The 24,685-nt window shown below is 41.7% G+C and overlaps 1 protein-coding gene across 1 annotated transcript in view; it reads right to left on the bottom strand.

Annotated features, from left to right (window-relative positions):
• ARHGEF28 (Rho guanine nucleotide exchange factor 28) overlaps window positions 1-24,685 on the bottom strand; it is a 310,128-nt gene that overhangs the window by 35,479 nt on the left and 249,964 nt on the right. The window contains 8 exon segments of the mRNA XM_060143115.1: window positions 823-870; window positions 965-1,003; window positions 3,919-4,019; window positions 6,984-7,115; window positions 10,545-10,727; window positions 12,221-12,312; window positions 13,343-13,521; window positions 24,453-24,529. Of these exon segments, the coding sequence (XP_059999098.1) occupies window positions 823-870; window positions 965-1,003; window positions 3,919-4,019; window positions 6,984-7,115; window positions 10,545-10,727; window positions 12,221-12,312; window positions 13,343-13,521; window positions 24,453-24,529 (851 nt within the window).

Raw genomic sequence — 24,685 nt, 5'->3', positions numbered from 1 at the left:
CCCAAAAAACAAACAAAAAAAAACACCAGCAAAAACCTAGAGGGATACATACCCCCATGACAACAGTAATTCTCTCACAAAATCACAAGTCATTTTACTTGATGTACCTGTATCAAGATTTTCTATAAATCTGTTTATAAACATTGCTTTCACATCGTTTTAAAATGTTTTTTAACTCACAAATTAAGCAACTGGATGTATTCAGCCTTTCTTGTGCATGACCTAAGGGATCATCCAGCCTTAGAGTCCTCATTTTCACAATGCCTGTCTTTCCTGGACAGACAGTGAGCCGTCTGATGGTAGACTTTGCGGACCACTTGTCCTTGTGTGCTTGGCCCTCATCACAGTGCCAAGCCCAGAGAGGGAACTTAATAAATGTTAGGTGGATGAACCAAGAAAACAATGAAAGAGCATATGAATTATTTAATTGCCCCAAAGGCCTAAAGGCCACATGTGGAAGTGAAAAAAGTTTAGGTGTGAATTTAAGTTTTCACCAGAAAATGTGAAGTCATGCTATACTCACCTAAGAAAGAGATTCATTGTAAACTTCAAGCCAGATCATACTCATCAATATTTTTTAAAGATATGAACTGTTTTATGGTTTCAGAGAAGAATGGTATAAACGGTAGTAGTGGTGATGCCTCGTGATTACAAAACCAGGTGAAGTTCAAAGCATCTAACTGAGTTACATTTGGGGTGAGGCTTGGTGTTCTTTTAAGATCATTCACTACCTCTCAAATGTTCTAATTTTTAAAGTCCAGGACTCATCGAATAAAGTGAGTTGCATGAAGAGAAACATTCACAGGGTCAAAGCATAGTTACCTGAAGGCTATATAAGAGACGGGTTAAATTCTGTATCGCTTGTATAATCTGAAAAATAAGATTGTGAGTGTCAAATTTTTGAAAAAGCATTCATTATCCACAAACAAAGGATGGTAACATATTTAAGGTATGCAGAGCTCACCTCTGACTGTGAAGAACTTGGGAAACTTCTATATTCCACCTAAAATACATAAAAACATAAGAAAATGAGCACACTCTACTCTTGAAAAGCTGCACTGTAGCGTTCCACAGTATATGACCTCAGGGAAATCACTTCTCTCTCTCTAAACTCTTCCGTAGTGACTGTTTCCTCCCAGAAATCAAAGCCTGTAGAATTAAACCACCACTTGATGAGAGAGAAGCCCCTCTGTGCAGACTTGGTATCTGAGATGCATGGTAACTTTCCACCCAGCCATCCCTTAAAACACTCAGGGAAGATGGTCAAGGAGCGCTGCAGGCTCTAAGTGACAATGTTCACCTCGTGCAAACCATATTGTAAATGGAGCTCTCTGCGCCCAGGTTGAAGTTGTCTCCTGGGCCCAGCTTCCAACCTGGAGGCCAGATTTGGAAGCCAGAGATCATCATGCCTGGTCTCTAACTCACTTTGAGATTTACAAAGCCACAACAGACAGTGTTTGGGAGGAGAAACCAGACCCAGAGGCAGCCCAAAGGAGAGCGCTCAGCTGGCCAGCTCCAGGTGCCCCCTCTCAGAGCTCACTGGGCCCGTGCATGAGCGCCTTAGTAGAAACCCTGTCAGCAGAGGCCTTGAACGAAGCCACAGGAGACCACGTGCTCCCGGGGGATGCATCTCTACCTCACTCATTGCCTCTCCACTGCTCACATTGGGGGCACATGTGGCTAGTGAGGGTTTCCAGTTTTCAGAATTCAACATCTGTCTATTTGTTTGTTGTCTCTTTTCTCTCATTAGGATGTAAGCCAACGAGTGGCAAGATTTCATCTGTATTCAGTACTGTACCTGCAAACCTAAAAACGCTGCCTGGAATGTAATGGACACGCACACTCCATGCTATAGATAAAGAGTGAGGGACCACGAGGCCCTCCACACCTCACGCCGTGGGGATCATCAGATTCCCTGCCCTCCTACAGTCTCCTGCACACCACTTGTGGTCTTGTCTGAGCAGCTTTAAATTGAAACCGCAGGAAACGGTTCTCAGGTAACCTGAGACTTGTTGAATTCAGTTAGTTCAGGCTGATGAGGCCATGAAGAGCTAGCCAGGTCTTTTCTTCCTGCCCCTCACCCTTCCCCAACGCTGCCCATGAAAGACGTCATTACTAAGCAGCACCTCAAACAGGGGAAGGACAAACGATGGGAAAGGAGATGAAGTTTAGTCATTAGATCTGCGCCCAACCCTCAGGAAGATAACCGGGGCTGAGAACCCCTGTTCTGTGGTGAGTTCCGGAGTTCTCTCTGCTCTTCTGGTTCTGTCCTTGCTCCACATTCCACTGCTTTTGTAATAAAAAGATTGTATGGGATATAATTTTTATATTCTACACACATAAGAAACATAGAAATGAGCTGGATTACGCTAGGTGTAGTTACTTATTCCCAAGATCCACTTGGTTTGATACCAGGCAGGAATTTTGAACATCATCTTTTTAATGGAGTTCGTCTGCCACCTTGTGGTGAACGTGCATAGCTGCAGTAGGTGCTTTACACATGGGATATTTTGCCATTTGGGTTACCAATCAGTAATTTTGAAAAATCCTTTCAGAAATGTTTTGGTTTTTTTTTAAACCTTAACATATTAAGAAAGATAATTACAAAATACCCATCATATGCTTATTTAAAGTGTGATTTCAAATGATTCTGCCATGTATGTCAGTTCATTTAGTTTCTAAAAATGCCTTATGAATGGCAACATTTTCCAGGTAGGTTCATCCAAAGAGCACCCTGAACACGTAACCTCTTACCTGTCACTGAATCATGGAAGGGGAGGGCTTTAGGGGTGGGAACCACCTCAGCTCAACCCTCCCCCAACTTCGCCCCCTAGTAACATAAAAGCAGCTGGAAGCTACAGGCTTGAAAGTGAAGTCTGCCCTGAAAAGGAGGGAAAAGCAGGAATGTTTTAAGAAGAAATAAGTTAGAAAGCTCAGAGTCAGAGTAAGTGGAGTAAACTCTAACGACTATTTTCATTTTGGCTATGAAGTTTAAAAAAACACTAAATCACAGCCATCTTTTCTATGGCTCTTAAAATATCTTTGGTTTCTCAGTCATATGTAATATATACAAAAATATATATGATATACAAAACGTTACATAAAGATCGGACAGATGTCATCTTCCCACATGAACACACAGTGGTATCTGGTAATGTGCCTAATTCGATTTTAGATAAAGTTAAGCTCTTGAGCCCCAGATAATCCTGGGAAGGCCCACTAGCTACTTCTCAGAATCATATTCTTACTCCCTCTCTCTCTCTGACATCTCAGTTTCATTTGACGTTAACAGAAAATTTCATGCACTTAATGTTTAAAAGAGTGTGTTATAACCTATGTGTATAGTACGTAAAAAAAAAGGTGTTTGGAATCACTTTGCCCCAGAGCAGAAATTGGTTAGGTTGATTACAAGTCTATCACAAAAAGGCAGGTGACAACAGGGGTGGTGACAGGAAAACAATCGTAAAGGAGAGGAAGGTAAAAGAAAGTGAAGAAGCCAGAATATTCCAAAGTCAAAATTGTTTCTGCCACTTTAGCACCACCTGGCTGCATAAGGGCCTGGATGTCCAGGACCACCTCTCAGCCACGAGTTACTGTATGTAGTGGGTGGAAAGCTTGAGGTTTGCAGGGCGGAAAGTGAGACCAGAAGCAAAAGCGCAGACACACAAATAAACATTTGAGTTTTAAATCTTTTTAATTACTTTTCATTGGTTGCTTGGTTTACACCTACACGATATCAGAAAAGCAAGAACATTTTAAGAAGAAAAAGGTTGGAAAGTTCAAGTACGAATACTGAAATTGAGAACAATGCAGGAGAACGCTTGCGGACTATTCACTGCCGTGGACACACCAGGAGCTGAGGTTGTTTGATTACACAAAGTAACCGCTGCTGTTTACTAACAAATCAGTTCACAATACCTTCTCCCCGGCATCAGAGACCGCCAGGTCGGTTCCCACACCCTGGGTCCCAGGATCCACATCCCAACAGCCTCTTCCTCCTGTCCCTTCTGTGACTAGTGCTGGAAGCACACCATTGAGACAGAAACAAAAAGGACATCATCAAACATCAGCCAGTAGACTGGGTTCTTTGTACTCAGCTGACACATATTCCAAGATAAGAAACATCACAACATCACATGTATAGAATATTCTTATAAGAGGTGCTAAAAAAGTACAGAGCAGAGTGCAGAGTCCCTGCCCCCAGGGAGCTTACACACTAGTAGATGCCAAGCTGGCCCACAGCACCCATTGTCACCCATCTTTTTACTTTTCTTTCTTTCTAGCGGAGAGATGTCTGTGGTACCAAAAGGGTAGGATTCTGCATCTCACTTTCACTTAATAGGAAAAGCCGCCTGCTGGGGGTTAAATTGAAAACAGGCACCATGGAAGAAAATCAAAGGCTGGCAGGCCAGGTCTAAGGAGACGGGTCTGGGAAAGGCTCCCTTAGGGCCGGTACAAGAGTAGCAGACCGTAAACAAGGTTAGAAGGGAGGCATCCAATGGCAGGAATGAAACATCTTTCTAAGCAGGTGAAGACGGCTAATACTTTATGAGCTCAGAGTCATACAAACTGGGAAGCTGTCCTTATCTCCAAATAACTTAATTTTTAAAATAATTTCCAAGTGTGTTTTTTCCCTCACAATTCTTACTTATGCTGTAAATTCGCAAATACTGTAAATACTGTATATTTAACATATGAAAACACAGAGATATTTCTAGTCCAGAGATACGTTTAAGTACCAAATACAGACTTCACGCCATCCACTTAATCTCCATTGGTGGGATATTCTTTCTTTACCCACGTGAACTCAGTTAAAATTTATACCATGCTCACCTTGCACATATTAAAACTAGACTTTCCAAAGCCCTTTCACACACAGAGTCTCATTGGAACCATGTCCACTCAGGACCCTGGTGAAATAGATATTCGCTTTGTGCTATCTTGAAACTTCATTACTGATGAAGGAAATACTTTTTCTTTATTTAAATTAATTAGAAAACACTTTGGTCTTTGGGAAATGACAGTCCTCTTTTATTCCAAAGACGTTTTTGTTTAAGCAGAAATAGCTCCAAATTATATCAACTAAAAATTAAGTTCATTTTGCCCAAGCTAGTCAACACTCTTTCACTACAGTGAACAAACACTTTATAGAGATTCTTCTGTCACTCAAAAAACGGTTGGACTCTTGGGTACTATTCTTAACTCTTAGAGAGATGCCAAAAGCATTACCAGAGAATTAGCCATTCTCTCTTCCCCCCAGTAGATACGAGGACCATCAAATGGGAAAAGGAGCTGATGGTGAACCAAATGAAGGCAGAAGAGTGGCATGGACCAGGTCTCTCTGCTCCTGAATTCTATTTCAGAATTTCAGAATTTCACAGGAAGTAGATTCTACCTGTCCACCTGATTAGGTATTTCAAGGACTAAAAATAGAGGGCCTTGCTTGGTCTGTAAGCTCAGACTGACAGGGGCCCGACTTAGAAGGACCCAGTCCTCCAAGTCAATCATAGAACCAAACCATCCAGTTACAGACTTCCGTTCAGGACAGTGCTTCTCACCCTCATCAACTCTAGGAAGAGAATCAAACTCTTGTAGCACCGTGTTCCAATCCAGCCCAGCACTAAACCCCAGCACAAGACTAAACCGGTACAAGACCCCACCAACCTGCCCCTCCTCTACGTGAACCCTGACTTCAAGCCACTGTAAACAGCCTCCCATGGTTCTAGCAGACGTCAGGGGAGATGTGGATACGGACAGGGAGAGCCTTCGTTGCCTGGTCTGACAGGAGGTAGGTGCGGCCTGTGCTCTGAGCAGCTGCAGGAGCTGAGTGGAGCCTGTCCAGCTGTCCCTGGGCTGACGCTGAGAGTGGCAGATCCCTACACCGTATTTTTAGCTAGAACTTCCTCAATGGCATCAGCAGACTCTTCTTTAAAAAGCAAATCACCTGGGGCAGTACAACGCCCCTGACAAATCTGGGCTGTGTTGAAATGAAAAACACATGTGCACATTCTGAAACTAGAAACCCAGGATTACATAAAGTAGAACTTAAGAATAATTATTAGCTCTGGTTTAAAAAAAAATGTATAGAATTTTAAAACTGTACTGCTTCCATGTATCTCAATTAACCAAGGGATGCTGTTACAGAAATTCTAAGACCATTTAATCCTCCAATCTCTAGCTACTAAAGACATTTTATCTGTGCACAGAAGACCTGGTGCAAGTAAGGTTTTTAATCACCAGAACATAATGAAACTATATCCTTTATGGTCCTACCTCAGAAACCTCTAGGGAACTAAATATTTAGCTCACAACTATACATATAATTCGGTTCTGAGAAATTACCTAAATCCATTCACCACGTTCTAGTTTTCTGTATTTAAAATCTACTGAAACACTGTTTAATAAATGAATTCTGACCTCAACTAAAGTGTAAGACAACAGTGATCAAGAATCTTCCGGCATTTCTGCCTTTAACCCGAACACTAAACCTCGTGTGTGTGTGTGTGTGTGTGTGTGTGTGTGTCTGTGTCTGTGCATGTGCATGTGTGCATATATGCATTAGATTCTAGTTTTCTGAGTTATGTTTTCTGAGTTGATGATATGAGATTAAGGTAAAGGTTCATTCATTCTTTAATGAACTGCAGGGACCCTTTTCCAAAAGACCAAAAAGTGTCAAAGCTCTTTCAAGACTGTATTCAGCAAGTCACAGCAAATACAAGACAGGGTAGGGTTTGAACAAAGGACACAGCTTCCCTGGGTAATGGCAGTATAACCTACAAACTATTCTTTAAGTCCTTGTCCTTGGAACACCAGTGTCACTTCTATAGGTAAAGGAGGCTAGCGTATTTATTCTCAGGTTTTTTTCAAAAGAATACACTCGTACCCTTCAAATCAGGACAGAGTCACTGCCTTCATTTTATGTGCCCACTATATGCTCCAGGGACGGTGCCCAGGCTCACTGCAAAGGCTACATGCTCACTTACAAGCAGTAGGTGATCCAGGTGCATCCCGAGAACTGAACACATCCTGCAAAGCAGGTTCTCCACAACCTTCCTTGGGTGACTGACACACATCGCTCGTCTGGGAGGCCTTCACTGCAACTTGCAGGCTCTCGGCTAAGGAGAAGGAGGAAAACAAAAGTAAATTAAAAAATATGTGTGTGTGTGTGTGTGTGTGTGTGTGTGTGTGTGTGTGTGTGTGTGTGTGTGTGTGTGTGTGTGTGTGTGTGTGTGTGTGTGTGTGTGTGTGTGTGTGTGTGTGTGTGTGTGTGTGTGTGTGTGTGTGTGTATATATGGCCCAGGAGCTAAAAATGGCTTTTACCTTTTTAAAGCATTATTAAAATACACACACATGCACAAAGAAGATTGTGTTCCCCAAACTGTATACGGCCTGCAGAGCCTAAAATATTTACTATCTGGCCCTATACAGAAAAAGTTTACCAACCCACACTCTAGACCAATACTTTCAGCATTACTTTATGATAGAGAATTAATTCAATAAAAAAACAAACAGTATAAAAATAACTCAAAGGCAACTTCCAGTAAATTAGTATGCTGAAAAAACTTCCTGAAATCAATTAATTTAAATATGATATTAGGCATTAGGATTTTATTTTTTATTATTTATTTATTTATTTATTTAGCTGCGCCGGGTCTTAGTTCCAGCACGCAGGATCTTCCCTGCCGCGTGCAGGAGCTTTAGTTGCAGCATGCGAACTCTTAGTTGTGGCAGGTGGGATCTAGTTCCCTGACCAGGTATTGAACCCGGGCCCCCTGCACTGGGAGGGCAGTCTCAACCACCGGATCACCAGGGAAGTCCCCAGGCATTAGGAGTTTACAACTTGCTACTCAGAAATATTAGCTGTTCTTCAAAAGAGTATTTCCCCAAATGTGCCTGAAATAAAACACGGATTCACAATCTTCACCCTAGACCCACTGGATCAGATTCTCCAGAGGAGAAAACAGGGGATTTGAATTTTAAACAAGCACCAATGGCTACTCTTAGGATCTGGTAAGACTGGGGAACGCCACACCAAGAAAGTCAAGTTCTTATTTACAATTAAAAATTTGCAACTAGCTCACAGGATAGTATAATTCTGAGGACGCTACAAATATTTCTAAATCCCTCTGTCCAGTGATTCAATCTAGCAACTACTCATTGAGCACCTACTCTGTTCTGGGGGCCACTGGGCATCTGTTAACTAATAAGGAGAGTTTGCAGACTAGAGAAGGAAAGAGACACACACAACTAACTCTACTACAGGGCAGTGCACGATCAGGGCCAAGTTCTACCATCCAGGTATCAGAGCATCACAAAATGCCCAGCAGCACAGGCTAAAATTGAGAGTGTGCGACTTATTTGATAAAGACATCGTCAGGGACAACGAGATGGTCCCTGGTTGTGTCAACCCATTTGGAAGTTCTTCTGGCTTTATTTCTAAAATCTACCTTGCCTCTGCCCACTTTTCTCTATTTGCATTGCCAAAAGTCCTGGTCTAGACCGAGGCCCCAGCCTCTCTCATCTCAGCCTCTGTAAACACTTCCTAACAGTCTCCAGGCAAACTAGTCTCCTTCCGATCTTGTTTTCCATTCAGCAACCCTCATTCTTTTCAAGATATAAATAAGATCATGCTACACCCATGATTAAAAGCTTCCAACAACTAACTTTCCACTGATTTTGGAATAAAATGTCTCTCTCTCTCTCTTTTTTTAAACCACAATCTACAAAGATCTGGTCCCTGCTCACCCATAGCAGTCTCCTCTGCTTCCTGTCACCCTGCCTTCCTTCTTTCACTGAACATGCCAAGCCCATTCCAGATGCAGGGGCTACGTACTCACATTCTGTCTGCCCAGGAATGGTCCTCCCCCAGATCTCCAAACAGCTGGCTTCTCATCTGTCAATTTTCACCTCAAAATATAATCTCAGAGCAGTCTTTCCTGACCTCTCTACAGCAAAGCCTTCCCCTCATCCAATCCCATTATCTTATTTTCTTGTGACTTTCTGAAATAACCTTGTTTCTCTGTGTATTGTTTATCTTCCCCAACTAGAAGTTTTTATGAAAGCATTACTGTTTCCTTAGTTGGCACCAACAATAGCGCATACAGTAGGTAGATGCTTAATGAATATTTGATGAATAAATGAGTAAGAGATTCCATCAGTGGACTCCATTTCAGACAACCTCTACACCCTCCTTAAGACCTCAGTCTCTTCAACCGTGAAAGAGATACAATAAATTTGATCATTTCTAAATTCTCTTCCATAGGTAGTGTTCTGAGATTCTAAGGCAGCACTTGGCATACGTTTTCTGCAAACATTTCTGCAGACAGTAAATATTTTAGGCTTTGTGGGCCGTACAGTCTCTGTTGCAACTATTCATCTTTGCCACTGTAGCAAGAAAGCAGCCATAGACAATATGAAACAAGTGGGTGTGGCTGTGTTCCAATAAAACTACAGCTGAAAAACAGGCGGTGGGAGGTGGGATGCATTTAGTCCGTGGTCTGTAATTTACCAACCCATGTGCTGAATGGCAGCATTCCCTTCCACTCTCGGGTGGTGGCTCTTTTATCTCCCAAACCCCCTCTGTCCCTATTGTCACTTCCAGACTATTGGCCCCATTTCCTCCCTAAACCTGTTTTTCCCTTGAAGTTCATGCCACCAGATTACACCACTCCTTGGTCCTCCTGGTTGCCATTCATCTACAGACTCCTCAAACGACATGGCTCCTTGTGGAAGTTCTCTCACCTCCCCCAATGCTACTCTTGTCAGGATTCTCTGTAATTTCAATTCTGTGAACACAGTCCTTCCAGTACCCTGGCCTATCATCTCCCTAACTTTTTGCCCTTCAGTGAGCTCGTCCTCCACCCTCCTTCAGCCACCAACTCCCACGGTTATGCCCTAGACTTTGTTATTCTCCACACAGCACCCAGAGGAAGTTCCTTTTAAAACACAAATCAAGTCACTCCTCTACTCAAAACTCTGTACTGCTTTCCCATTTCACTCAGAATGAAGTTCTGAGTGCTTACCTTGATCCGGTCCATGGAATCTGAGTCCTAAGTAACTCTGACTCATCTCCTGCCACTCTCCACCCCTACGTCACTCTACCAGCACTGTCCTCCTTGCTGTTCCTCAAACAAGCCTGGCACTCACCTGCCTCAGGACCTTTGCACCTGCTGCTCCCGACATCTGGAACATTCTTTCCCCAGATATCTACTTGGCTTTCTCACTTACTTCTTGTCTGCTCACATATCACTATATCAAAGAGGCCTTCCCTAGTCATCCTATCAAAAACAGAAACTTCCCAGCCCTATCACTCTCTATTCCACTTACCCTTATTTTTCTTCATAGCACTTGAACCAAACTGACATCTTTTTTAAATATATGCTGCTGTTTCTGGAATAAGTAAGGACTCTCTGTTTCTGGAGAGTAAGGATTTTGTCTTCTTCTGCTGTGTCCTCAGCACCAAGACCGTAGCACACGGCACACCGTAGCTGCCCAATAGACATTTTATGAATTTGTTGAACCAAATCCTTTTGGAAGCAACTTACCTTCTTTCAGCGCTGCTGCCAGTAATGAGGCTGCCTGGGGAGGCTCTCCGGGGTCTGGTTTAATGAGGAGGTGGGGCTCTAGATGGACATCCTCAAATCCACTCAGCTCTCCAAGTTCAGCATAGATATGCAGCTTCTCTTCCAAATATGTGCAAATTTGTTGGTCTTGGTTACTGAGTATTTCTAAGAAATAGTATTAACCATTGAAAGTTATCACATGAATACAACTAATGAAAATCCAGGCTCTAAGATAAAGATGTTGCTAGTTAGCAAGCAGTACATTGAACAGGTCAAGTACAAGTTATTGATTGGGTGGGACAAACCTAGGTTGAAATCCTAGCTATTCTACTTGGTGACTGTACTTTCCAGCAAATGATTAATATCTCTGAGCTTCCTTTGCCTTTTCTGTAAATTTGCTGTACTCAATAAATGTTTGTTTCATTTCCCATTCCCCTAATTCCCGAAAACCTTGCAAAGCCGATCTTTGTTTATTCAGGCTGTTTTCTATTAAGATTAAACATGAAGGTCAGGAATGAAAATTGAGGTGGCACTGTCCACGATGAGCGCTTCCCACAAGGGAAAACAACGCAAGGCCTGGAACTGCTCGGCCTTCAGCCAGTCCTGGTCAAAACCAAACATACCGGTTTATGTTTTCGTTTCTCAACATCCGATGTCTTTAACCACCTTCGCATGCATCATCTTCCTCTAATTTCAACATGTCACAGAATTCTTAGAGCTTAAAGGGACCTTAACCAGAAGTGAATTCAGGGGTTCTCAGTCTGCCTCAGAATCACTGAGGAAGAGTTTAAAATACTGATGTCTACAGCCCATTGCCCTCATTTCTGGGTGAACTGATTGAGGGTGAGGCCCAGACATCAGAATTTTTAAAGACCTCCCCAAGTGACTCTAAGGCCCAGCCAGAGATGAGAATCACTGAGCTCATCTAATTTCCTTACTTCACAGATTTGGAAACGGAGGACCAGAGCTATTGTGTTCCTTGTCCAAAGTCATACAACCGTGACCTAACAGTGTGAGATCTAAAATCAAAACACTAGACAACAGGTCCAATGCCCATCTGCACCATACTGTCCACAATTGCTGTTATGTTACATGCAGAATTTTTTAAATATATTTTTAATCACTAAGGAGGGAGGGAGTCATTTTATTTGAGCACCTTTAGTGCCAGTGTATATATATATATATACATATATATATATGTGTGTGTATGTATGTATATGTAGATAGATTGATATCTACTAACTATATATATATATATATATATATATATATATATATGCATGTATGTATGTGTTTTTGTTTTTTGGGGTTTTTTTTGCGGTACGCGGGCCTCTCACTGCTGTGGCCTCTCCCGCTGCGGAGCACAGGCTCCGGACGTGCAGGCTCAGCGGCCATGGCTCACAGGCCCAGCCGCTCCGTGGCATGTGGGATCTTCCCAGACCGGGGCACGAACCCGTGTCCCCTGCATCGGCAGGCGGACTCTCAACCACTGCGCCACCAGGGAAGCCCCTGTATGTATTTTTTTGAGAGTGGTCGGTGTGGGCCTCCCATGCACGGAATTAATCATTTAGTCATACGTTCCCATTCATGACACCTGGGCTTTCCCAACCTCCAAGGAGAACTGCATGACCCGGGAACGAGAGGCGTCTGCATTATACCTTGACATTGCTGAATTTTGGCCACTCTGGCTTCAGCTTTCCGCCTCTCTTCGTCAGACTCACTTGTCCTTCCCCCTTCTTCTTCTGGGCAACTTTAAAAGACAATAGTCAAGAGAGACAACTGAAACCAAATCCAAGTATCTTTAGGCTCGTTAGAAAGACATGGGAACTTGGCAGTAGAATTATTCGGAGAAGAAAAATTCAGCAGAAAGAGAATTCATCGTGCCCCCTGGCCAAGAGATTTGGTTTCCTTGAGTATATAATGGACCTTGCATAATATAACATAGCTCTCAAAGTCAGCAGTTTAGGATGACTCAAATATTTCAACAAACACACACATACACAAACATACACTCATACATGCACACAATACCAATGCCACCGGTGGGTACAACTCAAATCATCATTGTTGCTTTCTACTGCATTTGGGCACTTCCATTCTTAATGAAGGTAGAGAGACTGGAGGGGATGGTGGTAGGGTGCCAGGTTGGGTGGGGCGCAGTGGAGGAGGAGGAATTTTACACAACATCATTCAAGATCTAACTCATCAAGTTACCATTAAGAATGATCACCCTCACATCCCCGTTTATAAAAACTGTCTTTGCACAAGTAATGAGGGGTAAGTTGATGTAGCACACTTAGATCCAGCCATCTAAAAAGGTTTATTGAATGATTCTTCAGAATTAGGGACAAAGAGAAACACAGACATGGTCCCTGCCCTCAAGGAGCTTCCAATCTAATAACCAAACATATATACATAAAAAAGATAATAGCTGCAAGTCTGAAGATGACAAGCACCAAATAAATGCTTTGAGAGCAGGTGTTAAGGAATTTCAGGTAAGGAAGAGACCAGTGGAACTGAAGACGTCTTCAGGAAGGAGGGGAGCCATGAGCGGCACAAAGATGGGCAGGATTCACACAGGCAGAGGGAGACAGGGCGTTACAGGCAGGAAGGCATGGAGGAAAAAGGTGCAGATGAGGGGCTACTGCAGGCCGGGGCAGGGGGTGGGGAGCAGACCCTTCTGGCTGAGGCTAAGTTTTCATTCAGGGGAGACACAGTTGGAATATTTTCCCCAATGGAACAAGTCCATTGCCTCAATAATGGACAGAAGGAAATGTTACCTTTCTACTGCCTGTTGGATCCGCCTCATCCAGGTATTCCGTTCCTCCTTGGAGTTGGTATGAATTTCATACATCTCAGGACCAGCAGATGAAGCACTGATCAGAAACATTCCTCTCTCCTCATTCGCAACTTCCCTAGCAATGAGCTTCTGAAGGGAAATAACTGATGGCTTCTGATCCTGCAGAAAAAAGGATGAGGTGCAGATGAAACAGTGTCCTACTTAAAGCAAGGGTCTCACAAAACACAGCAGCTAAGGAAAGCAACAGTATTAGGCAAATCTTATTTCACTTCAACCTTTTCTCTTCCACAGAAGAGCTGTGGAAGTTCATAAGATTTCCAATGAAAAGGTTATGCTGAAGAGAGGACGGAAAAAGAAGACACAGGAGAATGTTTGTCCTTAAGAACTGGTGGTTTAAAAGGATATCTTTTAAAAAGACAGAACAATCAGAGCAGTAAGAAAAAAATATCAAAACTGTTGTAGTCAGGGATGGAGAGATTTTTCTAGAAGGGCATGGTATAGGAAACAGTGTATCAAATATTACAAAGAGATTACGAGGGTTGGAAGACCTACAGAGTCCACTGGATTTGGCAGTTAACAGTAACACTGTTTCAACAAGCTGATGGGTACAGAACCCCAAGTACCAAAGAGTAAACTGTAAATATGAAAGGTAACACTGGGAAGGCAAGGGCTTCCCTGGTGGCGCAGTGGTTAGGAATCCACCTGCCAATGCAGGGGACACAGGTTTTGAGTCCTAGTCCGGGAAGATCCCACATGCTGCAGAGCAACTAAGCCCGTCCGCGACAACTCCTGAGCCTGCACTCCAGAGCCCGCGAGGCACAACTCCTGAAGCCCGGGCGCCTAGAGACCATACTCTGCAACAAGAGAAGCCACCACAATGAGAAGCCCACGCACCGCAACGAAGAGTAGCCCCCGCTCACTGCAACTAGAGAAAGCCCATGTGCAGCAACAAAGACCCAACCCAGCCAAAAATAAATAAATTAAATAAATAAATTTTAAAAAAAGAAAGAAGGAAAGAATGGAGAGGCAAGACCTCAGATTCCCCAGAACCAATGTCTACTGCTATTGTAGTACTGAGCACAATAGCCTCACTGCAACCTGCAAATGCCTCTTGTTCCCACCAACCAGGTGAGCCCTTGGTGGGCAGGAATGGGTCTAATCCATCTTCATATGCCTAACCCAATGTTTTGAATAAAGTAGGCAACTCAATAAATGTCAGTAGAACTATATTTGGCATAATTCCATCAGAGAGAAATAGGAACAAAGTCTAAAATTTGGCATCGAAGCCATGATTAAATCACCTTTTCTATCAACATTTACTATGATCCTTCAATGTCCCATTCTAAGCACTAGGGATTCAAAGATGAATAAGACACTGATAATACTAATTTGGGTAGGTAGTTATGGTTGAAAATGATGGCCAAAAGAATGCCGGCAGGATGAACAGTTTGGGGGCTAAATATGAAGAATCTTCTTTGGTTTGTGGCTTCTACCACTGTTTACAGAGTTGGTTGCAGCATGTGGTTTTGCTTCTTGGACTCTTGGACTGAGTGACGCCTTTATCCAGAACACACTGCTCCATCCCTCTCTGCTGACTCCTTGGTGCTGACACGTCGGCTTTCCCAGCATCACCCAGCTTTACCACATCTGAAGTTGCGTGCAAGGGTATGGCCAGAGGACGTCTTCATCCAATTCTTAAGAGTAGCAAATACAAAAAAGCAACCCATGCTGGGACAGACTACTGATCTACCCAGTCCTGCTCACTGCCTCTGCTCATGGAAGTAAAAGCCACTTTGTGGCAGAGCTCTTGGAACACTGCCCGTTCTAATTAGGGACAGCCCCTGAGCACTGTTAACATCCCTTATTCGAATATGGATCTACTATCTAAGACCTTATCTGCTTTCCTTCTTGCAAAGCACAGTTTTAACTTCCTCAGCTTACAAGGTCAGTAGCCTCTATACATAAAGAGGCAGAGTAGCTTTGAATACACACACACACATACACACACACACACACACACATATGTATATATAACTATTTGAACTAGTTGTTTAGTGTTGCAGGAGAGGAGGTGGTGGCGTCAGATATTTTAAAAATGAAAAATAGGTCAGTGGGTAGAACGTAGCATTAATTAAACCACCACAGACCAGGAGGCATCAGGGACATGACCATGATTATTCAAACTAATCACACATGGACACTAGAGATGATCAAGAATTCAAATTAAATCTCTAGGAATGGAGGTAACCTGTCTACTTTGGGGACAGATGTTAAAAACTAGGGATGCAGGGCTTCCCTGGTGGCGCAGTGGTTGAGCGTCCGCCTGCTGATGCAGGGGACACGGGTTCGTGCCCTGGTCTGGGAAGATCCCACATGCCGTGGAGCGGCTGGGCCCATGAGCCATGGCCGCTGAGCCTGCGCATCCGGAGCCTGTGCTCCGCAGCGGGAGAGGCCACAACAGTGAGAGGCCCACATACCGCAAAAAAAAACAAACAAAAACCCCACAAAACTAGTGATGCAAAGGCCTAACTCAGCCTGCAGAGAGCTTTTCTTTGTACCACAGCACTTTGACAAAAGATTTTTAAAAATAATTGCCAGCCTTTAAAAACTGAGCATTTCACTGTTTTAAAAACTCTAGATTTCTCAGTTTTGGGAGAAAGCAGAAGATTGGCAATCCTGGGCCCATAGCTTCATTTTAAACAACAGGCGACAGCTGAGCCATCCCTGCCCTCTTTGAGACAGGGCATGAATTCACCAGTTCACTGTGGTCCCTACCACTCTCTATCAGCTCCTTGATAGCAAGAGTCCGGTCCAGTTTACTCATTTACATTTCCTGCCCAATCCCTGTAGACACTGGAGTTGACAACCTCTGCCCAAGGGAAAGAGGAAAAGGAACTGCTATATTCAGCTTCATTGTTACACCATATCCACTGGTGATTCCATAAAGTGGCTGATTCTATTAGTGAATCACTCCATTCAGGATTCCACTGTGATAACAAGGTCTTAAGGTCACTTCATATTGAACTTGCACTTGCACATCTACACATTCACTTTGTTTTTTTTTATTGTTCATTCATTTTGAAACTACCTTCTTTGATATTCAAGAGGTCCTCCTAGATTCAGTATTCCAGGATTTAGTGAACACATGTACCTTTTCCTACTCATTTCTAGAGCTGGTCCTACTCCCATTTCCAGAGTCCTCTTTAAAAAACAACAAAATTCTCTTGTAAGGAAGCTATTCCAACCTCTGGCTACTTTCAGCTGCTTATCTTCTTGGCCATTTTCAAATTCATCATGTCTTCTGCAACACGTAGCAAGTTAAGAATTTACTAAAGAAAAGTTTCAAACAGCACAAGGAGCAGAGCATCTCACCTGTGGTCATCAGCATGACGATACCTTTCTAAAATACTAGGGCGAGTACTAGGAAATCCAGATATTTGTATACTCCTAGCTAATGCATCAACTCTCTCATGCCGTTAACTACAAAGTAAGATACCTGGGTTTGTGTCCACTAAATGTATATGATGCAACTAAAAAGCATAGGATTGAACAGTAGTGTGCATTGACTCTCAGAATGACGCTTTCTCTTTTGCTCCCTGACATCGACAAGGCCTTGACTGGCCTTTATGAAGACAGCTATGTGGCAGACTAACATTGTCAGGAAACAGTATCAGAACCATCTTACTACTGTCCATAGCCAAACACATTACACCAAGAGGACCTAAGTTGTGGCTGCCTCCATCCTGACATTTGGTGGATTGCATTCCTAATGTCCCACTTAATGGCAAATGTGCTCTAAGGGTGGCACCAATAACTCTTCAAGAGATCAGATAAGAGGGGAGGGCAGACAGCAGAAGCAAGAAGAACTACAATCCTGCAGCCTGTGGAACAAAAACCACATTCACAGAAAGGTAGAGAAGATGAAAAGGCAGAAGGCTATGTACCAGATGAAGGAACAAGATAACCCCAGAAAAACAACTAAATGAAGTGGAGATAGGCAACCTTCCAGAAAAAGAATTCAGAATGATAGTGAAGATGATACAGTACCTCAGAAAAAGAATGGAGGCAAAGATCGAGAAAATGTAAGAAATGTTTAACAAAGACCTAGAAGAATTAAAGAACAAACACCTAGAAGAATTAAAGAACAAACAAACAGAGATGAACAATACAATAACTCAAATGAAAAATAAGCTAGAAGGAATCAGTAGGAGAATAACTGAGGCAGAAGAATGGATAAGTGACCTGGAAGACAGAATGGTAGAATTCACTGTTGCAGAACAGAATAAAGAAAAGAGGAATAAAAAGAAATGAAGAGGTCCCTAATAAGGGACCTCTGGGACAACATTAAATGCAACAACATTTGCATTATAGGGGTCCCAGAAGGAGAAGAGAGAGAGAAAGGACCTGAGAAAATATTTGAAGAGATTATAGTCAAAAACTTCCCTAACATGTGAAAGGAAATAGCCACCCAAGTCCAGAAAGTGCAGAGAGTCCCAGGCAGGATAAACCCAAGGAGAAACATGCCGAGACATATAGTAATCAAATTGACAAAAATTAAAGACAAAGAAAAATTATTGAAAGCAACAAGGGAAAAATGACAAAAAACATACAAGGGAACTCCCATAAGGTTAACAGCTGATTTCTCAGCAGAAACTCTACAAGCCAGAAGCGAGTGACATGATATATTTAAAGTGATGAAAGGGAAGAAGCTACAACCAAGATTACACTACCAGGCAAGGATCTCATTCAGGTTCGACAGAGAAATCAAAAGCTTTACATACAGGCAAAAGCTAAGAGAATTCAGCACCACCAAACCAGCTCTACAACAAATGCGAAAAGAACTTCTCTAAGTGGGAAAAACAAGAGAAGCAAAGGAGCTACAAAAACAAACCCATAACAATTAAGAAAATGGTAACAGGAACATACATATTGATAATTACCTTAAACGTGAATGGATTAAATGCTCAAACCAAAAGACACAGGCTCGCTGAATGGGTACAAAAATAAGACCCATATATATGCTGTCTACACTTCAGTGGGTCTGAAGACCCACTTCAGACCTAGGGACACATACAGACTGAAAGTGAGGGAATGGAAAAAGATATTCCATGCAAATGGAAATTAAAAGAAAGCTGGGTCAGCAAATACTCAATATCAGATAAAATAGACTTTAAAATAAAGAATGTTACAAGAGACAAGGAAGGACACTACGTAATGATCAAGGGATCAATCCAAGAAGAAGACATAACAATTATAAATATATATACACCCAACATAGGAGCACCTCAATACATAAGTAAACTGCTAACAGCTATAAAAGAGGAAATTGACAGTAACACAGTAATAGTAGGGGACTTTATCACCTCACTCACACCAATGGACAGATCATCCAAACAGAAAATTAATAAGGAAACACAAGCTCTAAGTGACACAACAGACCAGATAGATTTAAGTGATATTTATAGGACATTCCATGCAAAAACAGCAAACTACATTTCCTTCTCAAGTGCACACAGAACATTCTACAGGATAGATCACATCTTGGGTCACAAATCAAGCCTCAGTAAATTTAAGAAAATTGAAATCATATCAAGCATCTTTTCTCATCACAATGCTATGAGGTTAGAAATCAATTACAGGGAAAAAAAAACATAAAAACCACAAACATATGGAGGCTAAACAATACGTTACTAGATAACCAAGGGATCACTGAAGAAATCAAAGAGGAAATCAAAAAATACCTAGAGACAAATGACAATGAAAACATGATGATCCAAAATCTATGGGATGCAGCAAAAGCAGTTCTAAGAGGGAAGTTTATAGCAATACAAGCCTACCTCAAGAAACAAGAAACATCTCAAATAACAATCTAACCTTACACCTAAAGGAACTAGAGAAAGAAGAACAAACAAAACACAAAGTTAGCAGAAGGAAAGAAATCATAAAGATCAGAGCAGAAATAAATGAAATAGAAACAAAGAAAACAATAGCAAAGATCAATAAAACTAAAAGCTGGTTCTTTGACAAGATAAACAAAATTGATAAACCATTAGCCAGACTCATCAAGAAAATGAGGAGAGGACTCAAATCAATAAAATCAGAAATGAAAAAGGAGAAGTTGCAGCAGACACCACAGAAATACAAAGCATCCTAAGAGACTACTACAAGTAACTCTATGCCAATAAAATGGACAACCTGGAAGAAATGGACAAATTCTTAGAAAGGTATAACCTTCCAAGACTGAACAGGAAGAAACAGAAAATATGAACAGACCAATCACAAGTTATGAAATTGAAACTGTGATTAAAAATCTTCCAACAGGGGCTTCCCTGGTGGCGCAGTGGTTGAGAGTCCGCCTGCCGATGCAGGGGACACGGGTTCGTGCCCTGGTCCGGGAAAATCCCACATGCCGCGGAGCGGCTGGGCCCGTGAGCCATGGCCGCTGAGCCTGAGTGTCCGGCGCGTGTGCTCCGCAATGGGAGAGGCCACAACAGTGAGAGGCCCATGTACCGAAGGAAAAAAAAAAAAAAAATCTTCCAACAAACAAAAGTCCAGGACCAGATGGCTTCACAAGTGAATTCTATCAAACATTTAGAGAAGAGCTAACATCCATCCTTCTCAAAGTCTTCCAAAACATTGCAGAGGAAGGAACATTCCCAAACTCATTCTATGAGGCCTCCATCACCCCGATACCAAAACCAGACAAAGATACTACAAAAAAAGAAAATTACAAACCAATATCATGCATGAATATAGATACAAAAATCCTCAACAAAATGCTAGCAAACAGAATCCAGCAACACATTAAAAGGATCATCCACCATGATCAAGTGGGATTTATCCCAGGGATGCAAGGATTCTTCAATATACACAAATCAATCAATGTGATATACCATATTAACAAACTGAAGAATAAAAACCATATGATCATCTCAATAGATGCAGAAAAAGCTTCTGACAAAATTCAACACCAATTTATGATAAAAACTCTCCAGAAAGTGGGCATAGGGGAACCAACCTCAACATAATAAAGGCCATAATAAAGGCCACAGTAAACATCATTCTCAATGGTGAAAAACTGAAAGCATTTCCTCTAAGATCAGGAACAAGAAGAAAGGATGTCCAACCTCGTCACTATTATTCAACACAGTTTTGGAAGTCCTAGCCACAGCAATCAGAGAAGAAAAAGAAATAAAAGGAATACAAATTGGAGAAGAAGAAGTAAAACTGTCACTGTTTGCAGATGACATGATACTATACATAGAGAATCCTAGAGATGCCACCAGAAAACTACTAGAGCTAATCAATGAATTTGGTAAAGTTATAGCATACAAAATTAATGCACAGAAATCTCTTGCATTCCTATACACTAATGATGAAAAATCTGAAAGAGAAATTAAAGAAACACTCCCAATTACCACTGCAACAAAAAGAATAAAATACGTAGGAATAAACCTACCTAGGGAGACAAAAGATCTGTATGCAGAAAACCACAAGACACTGATGAAAGAAATTAAAGGTGATACAAACAGATGGAGAGATATACCATGTTCTTGGATTGGAAGAATCAATATTTTAAAAATGCCTATACTACCCAAAGCAATCTACAGATTTAATAAATCCCTATCAAATAACCAATGGCATTTTTTACAGAACTAGAACAAAAAATCTTAAAATTTGGATGGAGACACAAAAGACCCCAAATAGCCAAAGCAGTCTTGAGGGAAAAAAACGGAGCGAATCAGACTCCCTGACTTCAGACTATACTACAAAGCTACAGTAATGAAGACAATATGGTACTGGCACAAAAACAGAAATATACATCAATGGAACAGGATAGAAAGCCCAGAGATAAACCCACGCACCTATGGTCAACTATTCTATGACAAAGGAGGCAAGGATATACAATGGAGAAAAGACAGTCTCTTCAATAAGTGGTGCCAGGAAAACTGGACAGCTACATGTAAAAGAATGAAATTAAAACATTCCCTAAAACCATACACAAAAATAAACTCAAAATGGATTACAGACCTAAATGTAAGACCGGATACTATAAAACTCTTAGAGGAAAACATAGGACGAACACTCTTTGACCTAAATCACAGCAAGATCTTTTTTGATCCATCCCCTCGAGTAATGGAAATAAAAACAAAAATAAACAAATGGGACCTAATGAAACTTAAATGCTTTTGCAAAGCAAAGGAACTACAAACAAGACAAAAAGACAACCCTCAGAATGGGAGAAAATATTTGCAAATGAATCAATGGACAAAGGATTAATCTCTAAAATATATGAACAGCTCATGCAGTTCAATATTTAAAAAACAAACAACCCAATCCAAAGATGGGCAGAAGACCTAAAGAGACATTTCTCCAAAGAAGACATACAGATGGTCAAGAAGCACATGAAAAGCTGCTCAACATCACTAATTATTAGAGAAATACAAATCAAAACTACAAGGAGGTATCACCTCACACCAGTTAGAATGGGCATCATCAGAAAATCTACAAACAACAAATGCTGGAGAGGGTGTGGAGAAAAGGGAACACTCTTGCACTGTTGGTGGGAATGTAAATTGATACAGCCACTATGGAGAACAGTACAGAGGTTCCTTAAAAAACTAAAAATAGAACTACCATATGACCCAGCAATCCCACTACTGGGCATATACCCTGAGAAAACCATAATTCAAAAAGACACATGCACCCCAATGTTCATTACAGCACTATTTACAATAGCCAGGTTATGGAAGCAACCTAAATGCCCGTCGACAGATGAATGGATAAAGAAGATGTGGTACACATATAAAATTATTTATAATTTATGGCTGAATATTACTCAGCCATAAAAAGGAATGAAATTGGGTCATTTGTAGAGATGTGGATGGATCTAGAGACTGTCATACAGAGTGAAGTCAGAAAGAGTAAAACAAATATCGTATATTAACGCATATGTGTGGAATCTAGAAAAATGGTACAGATGAACCTGTTTGCAGGGCAGAAATAGAGACACAGATGTAGAGAACAAATGTATAGACACCAAGGGGGGAACTGACGGTGCAGGGGGGCGTGGGTGTGATGAATTGGGAGATTGGGATTGACATGTATACACTAATATGTATAAAATGGATAACTAATAAGAACCTGCTGTATACAAAAATAAATAAAATAAAATTCAAAAATTCAAAAAAAATGGTATATAAGGCCCCCCCCCCAAAAAAAGGAGATCAGGTAAGAGGAACAGATTCACATTTCAGGTCATATTTTAAGTTGAGCATCACAACTTGATCTGAATCCATTTGCACATTATTCTAGAAAACAAGAGAGCTGTCTTTTTTTTTTTTTTAATTAATTAATTTATTTATTTATTTTTGGCTGTGTTGGGTCTTCGTTTCTGTGCGAGGGCTTTCTCTAGTTGTGGTGAGCAGGGGCTACTCTTCATCACCGTGCGCGGGCCTCTCACTGTCATGGCCTCTCTTGTTGCGGAGCACAGGCTCCAGATGCGCAGGCTCAGTAGTTGTGGCTCACGGGCCTAGTTGCTCCGTGGCATGTGGGATCTTCCCAGACCAGGGCTCGAAGCTGTGTCCCCTGCATCGGCAGGCAGATTCTCAACCACTGCGCCACCAGGGAAGCCCGATAGCTGTCTTTTTGCTGTGTCGAATTTTTGATCCATCAGCAGGTCACCTGGCCTATACCACCCAAGAAGCAGGATTTGCTTCTCTTTCTGGTCTTAGTTTTTGAAGAAACCTTTGTTTCTAAAAATGTGGTGTGAATTTGTTTTCTCTTTCAGCATGGCCCTCACCATCCCACAGGGCAAACAAAATGTTCCCACCTTCCTGCTTATTTTCTCTGTGTTCCTTCAGAGAAACCAAGATAATAGCAGAGACAGGTTGTTGGACAAATCAGTAGGTTGTCATGAAATATGCAATATATACAGTTCAAATGGATCAGGGCCATGGAACTAGTTTAAGCCCTCTTGTTATCCTCTGGTGTAGCTCTGTGAAATAATCTCTGACCTTTATACAACTTGGCATCACTGTGTTGATGAGAGGCAAGGTGCTGAACAGGGTGAAGAAGCCTACTGGGCCAACCTGACAAGATGGAGAGGCAGCTGAGACACTGCTCCAGCCTCTTCCTCCCCAGAATCTATCACTGAGCAGGCATGCTTCTTTGTTTTCTCTGAACGGCATAACATAAACTTCCTTAAGCTCTGAATTTGCCAAAACCAGTTGGAACTGAGGATATCTGCTAATGGTACCCAAATATCCTATCAGTCAATGGATGATAAACACTAACATTGTAAAGAAGCACCATTATACCGCCCACATTGGTACTGCATCTTAGATTCTTTCCTATAACAGGGCCTGATGCTCCATGATGCTGACAAGGGGTTGACTCATGACATCTTCCATCTTTGAGCGAGTCACTGTGGACAAGATGCTATATAAGAAATGCTATAAAATACTGGTTTTACTGCTAGTCTGAGTCTCACTCTGTGCTGGCAATGAGATAACAATAACACACTACAAAGGTAAGTGTTACATGAACAACCTTAGTATTAGTAGCCATTATGGGAGAATTAAGAAAGAATCGTCTTTACACTTTAGATACCAGGATGGTGTTCTCGTGTCTGGCAGAAGGAGCATCATAACAGTTATGAATGGAGTTGGCAGCTGGTACAGCAGGCACTGTCCAGCATTAACATTTGAGGTGCTGGGAAGTCAGGACTGCAGGGGGAGGGGGTTTCTGGAGGAAAGACCAAGATAGCCAGACAGCAGAGGGTCCCCTTGTGGGGTTTAGGGCAGTGCCTATCCACCAACCAGTATCAAAGTACTTCAATATTTTCACAACTGGTTAAATTGCTGCATCAGCGGACTACCAGTCCGAGTTGCGATAAATCAATGCATAAATCATGCTTGGTTAACCCAATTGGATCCTTGCTACTGAACACTGTAATCGCTAATAATGGGACTATACCACAGGCATGAACTTGCCAATGACCATTTAATTTCACTAGGAATTTCAGGCAGTTTTCAAGGAGATGTGGGATTAAACCAATGAAAACATTCATCACACGGCCATATACTTACAACAGCTGCAAAGATGTACTTCTGGTCTTTCTCTTGTAAAAAGAGCAGCACATCAGTTAGAAGCAGAGCTAGGATATCTTCAAAGGAAAAATATTACTAGTATTAATGAAGCAAACCACAATTCAAATGCCTTTATTAAAATTCTAATTTCATGTTTAAATAATTTAAATAAACATACTAAAAATAAATACTAACTTTTAGTCTAACTATAAAACTTTTATTAAAATGCCTGT

Source organism: Lagenorhynchus albirostris, chromosome 3 (assembly GCF_949774975.1).
Source record: "Lagenorhynchus albirostris chromosome 3, mLagAlb1.1, whole genome shotgun sequence".
Taxonomy (NCBI): domain Eukaryota; kingdom Metazoa; phylum Chordata; class Mammalia; order Artiodactyla; family Delphinidae; genus Lagenorhynchus; species Lagenorhynchus albirostris.
Note: the sequence above shows the minus strand (reverse complement) of the source record. Positions and strands in the feature narration are given on the sequence as shown.